The sequence below is a fragment of the Bubalus kerabau genome, chromosome 2 (assembly GCF_029407905.1).
Source record: "Bubalus kerabau isolate K-KA32 ecotype Philippines breed swamp buffalo chromosome 2, PCC_UOA_SB_1v2, whole genome shotgun sequence".
Lineage (NCBI taxonomy): Eukaryota > Metazoa > Chordata > Mammalia > Artiodactyla > Bovidae > Bubalus > Bubalus kerabau.
In genome coordinates this window covers 165,538,455-165,552,686 of record NC_073625.1, presented here as the reverse complement: position 1 = coordinate 165,552,686, position 14,232 = coordinate 165,538,455, and the positions used below count along the sequence as shown (strand labels likewise).

Below are 14,232 nucleotides of genomic sequence, written 5' to 3'. Positions count from 1 at the left end.
CCAGGCCCCTAGCTACTTCTGATGCATTATTCCCATGACCCTTAGAAACGGAAGGAAAATAAATAAGGCTAAGAGTAAGAATAACAAGTGGGCTAAGTCTGTCATACTCTGTGTCATGTGTTCAAAGTACTGTATAGTGTCTGTAGCACCAGGGACACTGGGGAAGCCCTATAAACCTGGAAGACTAAAATGTTAAAAAAAAAAAAAGTGAATCTATATCAAAAGAGGTAGAGGCTGTACTGGGGGGTAGGAGGAGAAGGAGACAGATTTTGATCTCAATCCTCCATGTCCTCTGCAGCTTTCCCTAACACCAATGATCCGTGTCAGGAGATCTATCGGGGTCCTGCACCAGAGTCCGAGAAAGAGACCAAAGCTGTCAGTGACTTCATTCGAAGCCACCTAAAATCAATCAAGGCCTACATTACCTTCCATTCCTACTCCCAGATGCTGTTGTTTCCCTATGGGTATACATCAAAACTGCCACCGAACCACAAGAACCTGGTATGTAGGGAAAAGCCTGCGGTTTATGCATTGGTACCACCACTGCCTTCCAGTCTGCTCATCATTAACAACTTGGGTTATTTTGAAAAAAATTCGCATTTTAATACCAAAGAAGAAACTAGTGAAGTCTACCTTAGAGTTAAAATCAGTCTTTAGTTAGTTTTTCATGTGATAAACATATATAGAAAATAAAACCTTTTGATGTGATTTTAAGATAAAGCCACTATGAAGAAAGGTCTAACCTACCAAAGTAGAATTCCATTACTATCCAGATGACTATGTAGTTAAATGTCATAACATAAAACATAAAGAGCAAGAGCCTAAGACAACAGCAAATACATCTTGCTATTCCTATCCCAAGACATCAGATTTAAGGAGAGTCATTGTATTTTTATCTTCTTGGAAATTATATTAATTAATTAATTTTAAGCTTCTGAACCAAAAAATATACTCTCTCCAAAATTTTGATCCACTTGGACTGCAAGGAGATCCAACCAGTCCATCCTAAAGGAGATCAGTCCTGAGTGTTCATTGGAAGGACTAATGTTGAAGCTGAAACTCCAATACTTTGGCCACCTGATACGAAGAGCTGACTCATTTGAAAAGACCCTGATGATGGAAAAGATTAAAGGCAGGAGGAGAAGGGGACAACAGAGGATGAGATGGTTGGATGGCATCACCGACTCAATGGACATGAGTTTGGGTGGACCCCGAGAGTTGGTGATGGACAGGAAGGCCTGGCATGCTGCAGTCCATGGGGTCACAAAGAGTCGGACATGACTGAGCGACTGAACTGAACTGAACTGAAGCATTCTTTTCCTTTCTATGAAAACTAGTTTGACCATGTTAGCTTAAAAAAAAAAAAAATTCTGCATATGAGAGATATTAAATATGTCTAACTGCTACAGAAGAAATAAAGCAGAAAACATTCAAAGTCCCAGATCCCATGGGGCTAGCAGATATAATATCCAGTAAAAGCTGTAATTATATTCTGCCTCAAAAAAATTTTTTTTAATTTTTTAGAGGTTACAATTGTCCTTCTGACTTCAGTCAACTGTTTTCAACATTTCATTCTGAGTAGGAGCAGAGATTTGAACCAGTAATTAAAACTTTCTGTGTATATACCATAAATCTACAGGTAATATGTGGTCCATATGTGATCTGACTTTGGGAAAGACAAATATCTGATGCCAAAAAAACCTCAGAGGAAAAAGAAAGAATATATTTTTTTAGAAGGAAGGCCAGAAGGCAGAAAGGAAAGAGGAAGGGAGAGAGGAAAGAGAAGTGAGTATAAAAGAAAGACAGAAACAGAAAATGAGAAATGACTTTACTGTATATAACTAATTTCACATTTAGAAGGCCTCACATTAACAACTGGAGAAGGAAATGGCAACCCACTCCCATATTCCTGCCTGAAGAACTCCACGGACAGAGGAACCTGGTGGGCTACAGTTCATGGGGTCACAAACAGTTGGACACAACTGAGCAACTTTAACTCACTCACATTAACAATATTTGTATCTTACTTTAAACAAATTTCTTAGTCATTTGTTTTATTTTTATCTTCAAATGTCAAATAACCAGTAAAACTGACCTTTTTTAATCCCCAGTAAATTAATTGCTTTTACATAGTATCCAGTTACTCCACTCTAACTTCCTTTTCTCTCCAGGCCAAAGTTGCAAAGATCGCCACTGATGTTCTATCAACTCCATATGAAACCCACTACACCTATGGCCCAATAGCATCAACAATTTGTAAGTTTTTCCTATTACTGTGTCATTTCCCCTACTTCTCTTTTACAGATATTAAGGAAAGCTAAAGAATTCATAAACTAGAATTAGAACATATAGAATTGCTAATTTAAACCAGTTTTAACAGGAGATTCTGAATTATATGTGAACTCAGAAGATAGATTCTACCTTTTGAGAGGATAAGATTTTTCTAGAAGCAAATTATACTGAACCTTTACAAGGTGACAAGGTCAACAGGAATAATTACATCAAGACAAATTTACAGTTTAATTCTTCCACCTTCCTATTCTCTACCACCACCACCACCACCAAAGCTGTGGCAGAGTCCACCTTTTTTTTTTTTTCAATCGTTTAGCTTTGACTGGACTCTTTCTCCCTTGGCCTTGTCCCTATGCAAGCACAGTCTTTCCCCTAGCTCCTAGTGAGTAAATAGGTAGGCCAACAGTTTCGGCCACTTTGATCATGTGAAAACAGTCTCCAGTGGCTCTCATCACCGTTTCCTACTGTGTTCAGCTGAAATCTACATGGTGAATTAAGAAAGGAGGTCCCAAGGTCCTAGTTCTGCTGCCTTTTTTTTTTTAATGTCTCAGAACCACTTCTTATTCTTCACTATTTTTAAACTTTCATTGTCTTTCCATTTTGTTAATTATAGATTTAAATTTCTTACAAGTCAGGCACTGTGCATAGCCCTTGATTTTCACTATCTCGGTTACTCCTCAAAATATTCTATGAGGTATGCAGTACTTGTAGCCAGCTTAATGGGGATACAAGCTCAGGTTTTAAAAAAAAAAACAAAGTCCATGATCTTAACCACTGTACATATACTCATTTCCCATTTGGTTTTACAGCTAAAATAACTAGGCTTTTCCATTTCCAAGCAATAAAAAGAAATTTATTTGGTTTTCACCAAAGACCCTTAATTCAGATCTTAGGAAGTGAGACCATTTCTTCTTCGATCCCACCGAACTTAGTTTGGAAATTCTTTAGTAAAAACCACCTTTTCTCCAAACTATTCCCAAGCTTCAGTCCTTATGCCCAAACTTTACAAGAAATTTCTAAGAAACTGCTCATATAGTCTTAACTTCCTAACAAAATTTAATTCCTCAAAAGCAAGGATTATACTTCAGAGGTCCTCTCAGATCATATAACCTCTAGTACAGGGCATGGAACAAAAGCAGAATTGATTCTCATAAACTTACTCAATGAAATGGTGTCATAACTTGTCCAAAAGAAGTGAACATGGATTGAAACCACAACAAAACTAGACTTGATATAGAGTGACCTATATTACTCTCTAGAGCCATGATAGCCAACATTTTTAGCACAAAGACTATTGCTTAACTTTTAAACATTTCATGGATCAACTCACCAGCACTAAATACAAATGATTATTTCCAATATACGTTTGGAATGTGCAGATTGAAAAAATAAACATGTGCATTCTGTGGGTTCCAGGTAATAACTCTACTTGGCCATACATTATAAACCACTTCCCTAGCCCAAGCTGAAAGAATAAACTGTAACTAAAAGTCTATATCCTCAACAATTGCTGTGGAATTTGAAAATGCTGCAGTCATCGCAGCATTTCTAGAGCCCATTTACTGGAGGTTCCCTTGGTGGAATTGGAAAAATGACTTAAAAAGCCAGACAAGTTCCATTCTTAGAGAACATGCATCAGCAATCACATATCAACCAGCTGTGAGCTTAAAAGGGCTGAAGAGAAAACACAGCCAATCGGCAGCATCCAAATAGATCTTGCTGCAACATAACCAGGCCAGGGATTCATTACACATACAAGTGGATAACAAGATTTCAAAACAGGTGATATGCCCAGCTATATGAGTGGACAAAAGTAAGCAAAGAACTGAAGGACAGAATCTCAGCCTACTTAGTGGATACTGGGAAGTAGCATGGCCATATAAACCAGCCAGGTATGATGTAAGAGTAATTTCTACATCATAATGAGGAAAAACACACAAATATTCTTGGCAGCAAAGAACAAAGGGTTGCGAACAGGAACAAACTTTGCAAATGGCAGCTAGGGCATCAAAGGATTATTACTCTCACACTTTCAATATACATACATGTATACACACACATACATACATACATGTATATACATATGTGTATATGCAAACATACGTGTATGTGATATGTATTTGCATGTGTGAAAATTATGAGCATACTAGAGCTATGCATTTGCATTGCATCACAATCATAATAAGCAAGAATTTATGGAGCCCCTGCCTAATAGCCCAGCACTTGGACCTTTGAGAAACAGATGAAAGACACAACAACTGCATTCAAAAAGTTTCCTTCTAACTGGGAGGAGGAGATACCTAAAGATAACACAGCTCCATGCTATCAGGTCACTTTAAATATGGGAGGATAAAGAGGAATTATTATTCTATACAACTGTGTTGTATTTTAAACTTTTTATTATATATTATAAAGATTTTTTAAGCAATTCAGATTTAGAAAGAATTACCTCTTCCATATACAGGCATCAGCAACTTGATAGATGTATAAAACTCTAAGGAGTCACTCCTTTAATAAAGCATTTGATTAAATGTTAATCAAATATTCATGAGAAGCAGGGGTAGCCAAGCAGTTGACTTGGTAAGAATAGAGAAGAGATGCACCCCACGATTAAAGTTTAGTCATTCCAGTATTCTAATTGTCATTTAACATGTTCCAGGATCTGGGGGAAGCAACTAGCATTTACCAGCATTTTTCTCTTTGATTTGATGGAGACAGAAAAAGAAGACTGAGAGAGCATTTTTAAAACCCAAACTGTGGAAAGATCCCTGGCCTCCAGAAGAACATAAATATATCTGCAATTTTAACCTAATAAGCAAATAAGTTCAAACTGTAAAATCTAAAACCAGGAGGATACCTAGATGATCTAATTTATGGTTCTCAAGCCTGACTTCTAATTAACATTATCTGAGGAGCTTTTACAATATGCAGATGATCAGGTCCTGTCCCCAGAGATTCAGATTTCATTAGTCCATGATGAGATCCAGGAATCTGAATTTTCTTAAAGTGGTTGAAGCAATTCTAAGATGAAACTAGGGTGGAGAACCACTGATATAAGCTAAACCCCTCATTCATAAACTATGAAATTGAGATATAGAAAGATTTGATCCCTTAGGGGCAAAATAGGGTAAAAAATAAGCATTCCAGATCACAAACTGTAAACCATGAAGCACACAAAAATTGATATTAAAAGATCATGAAATGCTTATATTTGCATACTGACAGCATAGCCAATCCTTTACCATCTTAGAAATAACTGAACATAGTGCCTGGTTAGCAAGAATACTTCACTGAATTGATGGAAACCAAGAAGTTTGCATCAATAATATCATCTGTCTATGGGTCACATCATGAATTAAAAAGTTAATTTCAAAGTGCCGTTCTTGTTGCCTTCCTACACATCAAAATCTCTAGCTCTGCTCTTGTTTCTCAACTCTAGAGTACTGTTCTCTATACTCTTTCAGTTCAGTTCAGTTGTGTCCGACTCTTTGCGACCCCATGAACAGCAGCATGCCAGGCCTCCCTGTCCATCACCAACCCCGCAGTCTACAAAAACCCGTGTCCATTGAGTCCATATTGCCACCCAACCATCTCATCCTCTGTTGTCCCCTTCTCCTCCTGCCCTCAATCTTTCCCAATATCAGGGTCTTTTCAAATGAGTCAGCTCTTTGCATCAGGTGGCCAAAGTACTGGAGTTTAAGCTTCAACATCAGTCCTACCAATGAACACCCAAGATTGATCTCCTTTAGGATGGACTGGTTGGATCTCCTTGCAGTCCAAGGGACTCTCAAGAGTCTTCTCCAACACCACAGTTCAAAAGCAACAATTCTTTGGTGCTCAGCTTTCTTTATAGTCCAAATCTCACATCCATACATGACTACTGGAAAAACCATAGCCTTGACTAGACAGAACTTTGCTGACAAAGTAATGCCTCTGCTTTTTAATATGCTGTCTAGGTTGGCATAACTTTCCTTCCAAGGAGTAAGCGTCTTTTAATTTCATGGCTGCAATCATCATCTGTGATTTTACAGCCCAGAAAAATAAAGTCAGCCACTGTTTCCACTGTTTCCCCCATCTATTTGCCATGAAGTGATGGGACCGGATGCCATGATCTTAGTTTTCTGAATGTTGAGCTTTAAGCCAACTTTTTCACTCTCCTCTTTCACTTTCATCAGGAGGCTTTTTAGTTCCTCTTCACTTTCTGCCATAAGGGTGGTGTCATCTGCATATCTGAGGTTATTGAGATTTCTCCCGGCAATCTTGATTCCAGCTTGTGCTTACTCCAGCCCAGCGTTTCTCATGATGTATTCTGCATATAAGTTAAATAAGTACAGTGACAATATACAGCCTTGACGTATTCCTTTTCCTATTTGGAACCAGTCTGTTGTTCCATGTCCAGTTCTAACTGTTGCTTCCTGACCTGCATACAGGTTTCTTAAGAGGCAGGTCAGATGGTCTGGTATGGCCATCTCTTGAAGAATTTTCCACAGTTTATTGTGATCCACACAGTCAAAGGCTTTGGCATAGTCAATAAAGCAGAAATAGATGTTTTTCTGGAACTCTCTTGCTTTTTCCATGATACAGAGGAGGTTGGCAATTTGATCTCTTGTTCCTCTGCCTTTTCTAAAACCAGCTTGAACATCTGGAAGTTCATGGTTCACATATTGCTGAAGCCTTGCTTGGAGAATTTTGAGCATTACTTTACTAGAGTGTGAGATGAGTGCAATTGTGCATTAGTCTGAGCATTCTTTGGCATTGCCTTTCTTTGGAATTGGAATGAAAACTGACCTTTTCCAGTCCTGTGGCCACTGCTGAGTTTTCCAAATTTGCTGGCATATTGAGTGTAGCACTTTCACAGCATCATCTTCCAGGATTTGAAATAGCTCAGCTGGAATTCCATCACCTCCACTAGCTTTGTTTGTAGTGATGCTTTCTAAGGCCCACTTGACTTCACATTCCAGGATGTCTTTACCACTCTACATTTTGAAAAGAAGAAAATCAAGACCCCCGAATTTGTAGCTCAACATCCAATATCTATCCACTAAGACATTTGAACTGAAATACAAGGGGCAATAGATGTGGGGAAAGAAGAATTTCAGTCCATGCCCATGCATCTAGAGCTTCAGCTCTTGCTGAAAAAAGAATTTTGACTCTTGTTGACATAAAAGTGCATGTTTTCGTTTAAAGCATATTGATATGTTTTTAAAAACATGCAAGGTAAGCCACCCGTGTCACTGTATGTGGATTTCTTTGGAATGAAACCAGATTGTTAGTTCAGTTCAATTTTATTTTGACTTGTTTTGAGTGTATTACAGTGAGTTCCTTGTGCTTAACATGCCTTGAAAAGAGTAGGAAATTTTCTTCTTATTGTCAATATTTTAAGAAAATGTTGTGAGCAGAACAAAAGATTACCTTTTGGTTAAGAGGACTACAGATTGACATATGGTGGGTAGGACACTACAATGGTTAGTCATACAAACCCTGAAGACGTGCAGCTTGGGTCTGATTCCTCATTCAAGCACTTACTAGCTATGGGTCCTGTTTTGTAATTGAAGTATTTTTTTTACTTACACTATTAGCATCAGGCTTAAAGTATATTAATTCAGTATTTTTGCAGATTAATGGTTATTACAGGTTATTATAAGATAATAGCTATAATTCCCTGTTATACAGTATATCCTCATCACCTATCTATTTTCTACATCTATGTTGTCTTTGAGTAAACTGCTTAATTTCTCTGTGCCAAAATTTCCTCTTCTATAAAACAGCAATTGGTGCCAAATCATAAGGTTTTGCTAGGAGTTAATGAAATGAGTTACCATACATAAAGCACTTAGAAGGGTGCCCGGTATTTAGCAAGTGTTTGTTATTATATTTTATAAATATATCCACATATTTTAGTGGGTACAGATGGAGATAAATAAAAGGCTAAGCAACATGTTCAACTAAGTTGTATAATAATATATTCTTAACACGTAAAAAGCTTTCAATGTTGTATTTATTTTATGTCTTAATATAGTTTTTGTTTGCAAATTTAAGGTTTCAAAGATACAAAAAGTGGTATCATAAAAGAAAATGTATTACACTCAATAACATCACACAATTATGAAAAATCACAAATTACATAAACTCTCAATCACCACCATTAATCTTAATGAGAGATGTCACATAAAGTAAATTTGTAAAAATGGAATATCTATATTCTTTAACTCTTTGAAATCACAGCAGTTTACTTAACTGCAAATGGGAGGCTGGTACAGCTAGAAATTGGCCACGTTTATTGAAATGTCTAGCACACATTGGAGAAGGAAATGGCAACCCACTCCAGTGTTCTTGCCTGGAGAATCCCAGAGATGGGGGAGCCTGGAGGGCTGCCATCTGGGGGGTCGCACAGAGTCAGACACGACTGAAGCGACTTAGCAGCGGCAGTAGTAGCACCTCTAAATCATCATGCAAGACACAACCCCTATTTTCCCTACCTCCATTGCTATAGAACTCTTACCTTTATGTTCTTTTTTTTCTAAACTTAAACTCAACTCTAGCTGAAAATGGCAGCCTTCTTGATTACTAAAGCTAGTGTATTTATCTCAGCTAACATGCTCCAAAAACTCCCTGCAACACTGAACCTTGTTGATATACCATTCTTGCCACTCCCTTGGCTTCCTTGACACCAAACTCACCTGGTTTGCCTCTTCCTTCTTCTTTTCTACTCTGTCTCTGCTGACTGCCTCCAAAGCAGCTATTTTCCCCAAAATAGATATTAGATATTTCACCAGGTTCTCTCTTCAGGCACCCCCTCTTCCTTCTTCTTTCCTAGAGAGGGAAGTGCTCTCTACCCTCACAGGCTGGAGCCTGCATTTGCCACCTAGAGGCTTCAGATGCCTAGCCAGGAGATCACCTTTCACTCATGTAGCAGTTACCTATAGGGATCAGTGGGAGCCCAGCAGCATCAGAGGAACCAACGAGATGAAAACAGCAAGTCAAAGGCTCTGAAAACTATATTAACACTGGAACCAGAAGTCACTAAAGAAGAATAGAGCCTGTATGCTAAACCTAAACAGGGTGACTGCCTGCTAAGATAGATTTCCATTAAGATTTGACATAGTAGCCAAAGTGTCTAAGATACAGTCAAAAAACACTTACCTTGACAAAAATGAAAAAAAAATCATAGCTCGAATGAAAAAAGACAATCAACAGATGTCAACACTGAGATGATTTCAGTGTTAGAATTATCTGACAAGAATTTCAAAATCATTATCATAAAAATGCTTCAATGAGCAGTTACAGATAGCCATGAAACAAATGATAACATAGAAAACCTCATCAAAGAAATGCAAGATATAAAAAAGAAGCAAATAGAAATTACAGAACTGAAAAACACAGTAACTTAAATTTTAACAACTCACTGCAGAGGATCAATAGCAGAATGAATATGATGGCGAGAAGAACCAGTTAACTTGAAGACAGAACAATCTGAAGAGAGAAAATAAGTTGAAAAAAAAATAAACAAAGCCTAAGGGACCTGTGGCATAATAACAAATGATCAAGCATTCATGTCATCAATTATCAGAAGGAGAGGAAAAAGAAAAGGTTGGAAAAAATTATTTGAAGAAATAAAGACTGAAATTTCCCAAATTTCCTAAACACATATACCAACATACTTAAGAAACGACTGAACCACAAACAGAATAAGTTCAAAGAAACTCACATCAAGGCACACCATAAGGAAAGTACTGAAAACTAAAGACAAGTAAAAACTCTTGAAAGCAGTGAGACAGAAATAATCTAAGGGAGAGAAACAATTCAAATGACAGCAGATTTCTCATTTGAAACCTAGAAGGTCAAAAGGAACGGATAACATTTTTCAAGTGCTAAAAGAACTATCGATCATAAATTCTATATTCAGCAAAGACATCCTTCAGAAATGAAGAGGAAATAAAGACATTCTCAAAAGAAAACTAAGAGAATGTGTTACCTGCAGACCTACGCTTTAAAGATGGGTAGGGAAAGCTCTTCAAATAAGAAATAAATAATAACAAAAGGCCTGAAACTGTGGAAAGGAAAGAAAAACAACAGATTAGGGAATGAATGAAGGATAAATAGACTATCTTTCTCCTTATGATAGTTGAATCAATATAACTCCATCTGATGTGAAGTTTAATATATGTAGAGAAGTAATTGAAACAATTACATTTTAAAAGTGGTAAGGGGGAAAGAATCTAAAGGCAAATAGGATTTCTATATATTACCAGACATGCTAAAACACTGATACCAGTAGATTGTGATAAATTATGTGTATATATTGTAATATATAGAACAACCACTAAGAAAATTATGCAAACTGATACACTCAAAAACAATATTATAAATACATCAAAATGGAATCCTAAAAATATTCATGTAACCAAGAATAAGGCAATAAAAGAAATAGAGGAATGAAAAATGGAGGGATCAAATAAAAATCAAATAGTAAGATGGTAGATTTAAGGAATATCAATAATTTACCTACATATATTAATTAAAAGGCTGAAATTGGCAGGGTGGGTTCAGAAAAATATGACAATACATTGGCTACAAGAAACCCACGTCATATATAACATAGATTGAAACCAAAAGGCTGAAAAAAGATATATCATGCAAACATTACCCAAAGAAGTGCTATACTATACATCAGATAAAGTAAATTTCAGAACAAAGAAATTTGATAGAAACAAAGAAGAATATTAGTGATAAAAGGATCAATCCACAAAGAAGACATAATGACCCTGAACAAGTGTGTGTAAGCCAATTTCACTTAGGATGCTTCTGCTAATTAATTTCCAAATCCACTTTCCCAGACACCTTCCTTTAAGACAGTAAATCAGAGAAAGGTGGCCACAACCCCTGGCTTTCATCAACCTCCCAAACTTTCCAACTCACATGTCAATGCAGAAGCAAGGCTTCACATATCCTTCTGTGTCAAACACTGTGTATTTGGCAGGTGCTGTGCACAGAACTGAGAGGGAAAAGCACACAAAGCCAACTATTGCCTCAGAGATCCTGCACAAGCCCCGCCCAGGAGTGCCCCTTACCTTCTACCCCAGGGCTAGACAGGGTTCTTACATTTTGTCAAGGCTGGACATCCAATAGTATTTCTCTGGCTGTTTCAGGCCACGCAGCTCCCCAGTGTTCTGCCACCGGTTCCCAGATCCCTAGTAGGAGGAACCTATCCCCTAACTGATGCTAAACATATCCTTTTGTCTTCCTTGCTTTACCCTTTCTTTTCCCCATCACTGCTCTCTCTGAATTTCTGTTCCTGTTAATAGCATGTGGATTTTTTCCAGCTACCCAGATTGAAATATCTATCATTTTCTTCAAATTCTGTGACTCTTCCATTCCGGCTTTTCTTACAACAAGCCCCACCAATTCTGTTCCCTGTGTGGTGACTCTATGCTAGTTCAGGCTTTCACTCCACAATACCTCCTAACTGGTCTCTTTCCAGTGCTGTTGGAAGTACAGCACTGAAATGGCTATAACTGGTTTCCAAACAAAACATTTTTCCTGACTCACCAGGCTTTCTGAACTTTGCCCACAAATTCTTGCTGTTCCTTTTTCTAGTCCAGCTGGATCTCACCCTGGTCCCTAAACCCTTCCATGCTTTCCATCCTTGTGGTTCACTGGCTAGAATGCCTTTCTTCAATCCCCATCTAGAAAAATACTAGACTTTCTTCAAGGCTCTCTCCAAATACAATCTCCATCATGAAAGTGGTATTTCAACAGGTATTGAGCATGAAATGTCATCCCCTTTACCAGGCCTAATCTCTTTCTTCCTCTGAATCTTTACAAGATACTGTACCTTTTCTATGATTCTTTAATAGTCTGCCACATCTCTGCTGCTGCTGCTGCTAAGTTGCCTCAGTCGTGTCCAACTCTGTGCGACCCCATAGACGGCAGCCCACCAGGATGCCCCGTCCCTGGGATTCTCCAGGCAAGAACACTGGAGTGGGTTGCCATTTCCTCCTCCAATGCATGAAAGTGAAAAGTGAAAGTGAAGTCACTCAGATGTGCCCGACTCTTAGCAACCCCATGGACTGCAGCCTACCAGGCTCCTCCGTCTATGGGATTTTCCTACTGATTTGCATATTTGACTTCTTTCCCCACCAACTCTAAGTTCCAAACACACCAATAGTATCTTCTTCATCTCTGTACCCTGTACCACCCACCCTCTACAGTTCCCAGTAAAGTCCATTGCACATATTAAAGGTTTGGTAAATACATATTGAATAACTTTAAAGCCAACCCTACCTCTCTAACAAAATATTCTTTCTCTAGAATGAATTCTCTAGAATTCATCACAACTTTGAATTCTTATCTTTCAAATCTAAAATGTTAGTATCAGTTAAACTCATTACTTTTTCTAAAACATAAGTAATTTTATATACAAAAAATATATTTTTTTCTATTATGTAAGTCAAAATGTACAAAAATGTATTTATAGCATTTATATACACTTATATAAAGCTTATATATAACCTCTAGATGTTTATATTTTTGGTCTTTTTAACAAATAATATTCTTAGTAAAATTTCACAAAAACTGACATAGAAATGTTGGATTAGGGGGATTAAACACATTCCTTAAAATAACCGATTTAAACTTTCTCCTAACTAAGAAATATTTTATCCTAGCAACATAAATGGAAACAGACCTGAACTATTAGAAGGAATCTAATTTCTCGAATCTTGTATGTATTGTCCTCCCTGTGGGTTTTCAGTGACCCACCCACTCCTGAGTTAGTCTCCTCAACTGCTTGCATTTGCTCAGACCACCTCCATCTATGACAACATGCACCCAGAAGACGAACTCAATTTAGACTCAAAATGATCCAAGCAAAATGTAATCCTGAATATACAGCACATATTTAAAGCATGTGGTGGATTCTAAAGCCATGATTATTTTTTACTCAGCACTGCAACCTCCTACACAGAGCAGCCTGGCGGGCTGTCGTCCACAGGGTCGCAAAGAGTTGGACATGGCTGAACACACAGGCGTGCACTACACTGTGCAGACCACTGTTCTCATTCATTACTGCAATTAATTGTACATATAATCATTTTTCATTGCTAATTTTACACCCGTGAATTTCTTTTTCAAAAAAATGTTAACATTTGTTTCTAATTAAATATTTACTGCTTATGTTTTACAGACCCAACATCAGGTTCTTCTTTAGACTGGGCTTACAACCTGGGCATCAAACACACATTTGCCTTTGAGCTCCGAGATAAAGGAAGATTTGGTTTTCTCCTTCCAGAATCTCAGATAAAGCCAACATGTAAAGAGACCATGCTAGCTGTCAAATTTATTGTCAAGTATATCCTCAAGCATACTTCATAAAGAATTGCCCTCTGTTTGGAATCAGCCAGTTGATTCTTCCCATGCCTTTCACTAGAAAGTCACATCTTTGCTTATACCTAGATTGGTTTCCATATCACCTGAACAGATCCTTTCTTGCTCACTTAAGTCCTATGTTATTTCTTTTTGCTTTTATTTACTCTCCATAACATCCTAACAAATAGCTTTAGGTGAAAGTTTAACCAAGTTAAGTTGTAACACAGCATAAAGTATTATTTTGAGTATTTTGAAAGGTAGTAGACTCTGGATCATGAGACGAAAATGAGAACCTTCACGTTCTTCAGAACCACTTTCACCATGTGGCTTCATCATTTCATGTGCCAATATAATAAAAATAAAACATATTCTAAAACTTACCTTCTGTTTTTTATAAATTATGTTCTCTACATTCCTCTATTAGTATTAATAATCATGCATTAATTCTTTCTATGCATTCTGTTAACACAGAAGAATATCTTCAATTTTTAAAAAACATTTTGCCTACATATATTTAATACAAGTAGACCATGTTTATATCTTCACAATAGCAAAAGGATGTTCTAGAAGGAA

At 37.3% G+C, this 14,232-nt stretch overlaps 1 protein-coding gene and 1 long non-coding RNA gene across 3 annotated transcripts in view; one reads left to right on the top strand and one right to left on the bottom strand.

Moving 5' to 3' along the window:
* Window positions 1–14,018, top strand: part of CPA3 (carboxypeptidase A3) — a 32,040-nt gene extending 18,022 nt beyond the window's left edge. The window contains exons 9-11 of the mRNA XM_055569396.1: window positions 299–501; window positions 2,172–2,256; window positions 13,478–14,018. Of these exons, the coding sequence (XP_055425371.1) occupies window positions 299–501; window positions 2,172–2,256; window positions 13,478–13,665 (476 nt within the window). The 3' untranslated portion in view covers window positions 13,666–14,018. The remainder of the gene's footprint in view (window positions 1–298; window positions 502–2,171; window positions 2,257–13,477) is intronic.
* Window positions 1–14,232, bottom strand: part of LOC129644059 (uncharacterized) — a 202,455-nt gene that overhangs the window by 137,007 nt on the left and 51,216 nt on the right. The gene's annotated exons all lie outside the window — the stretch shown is intronic.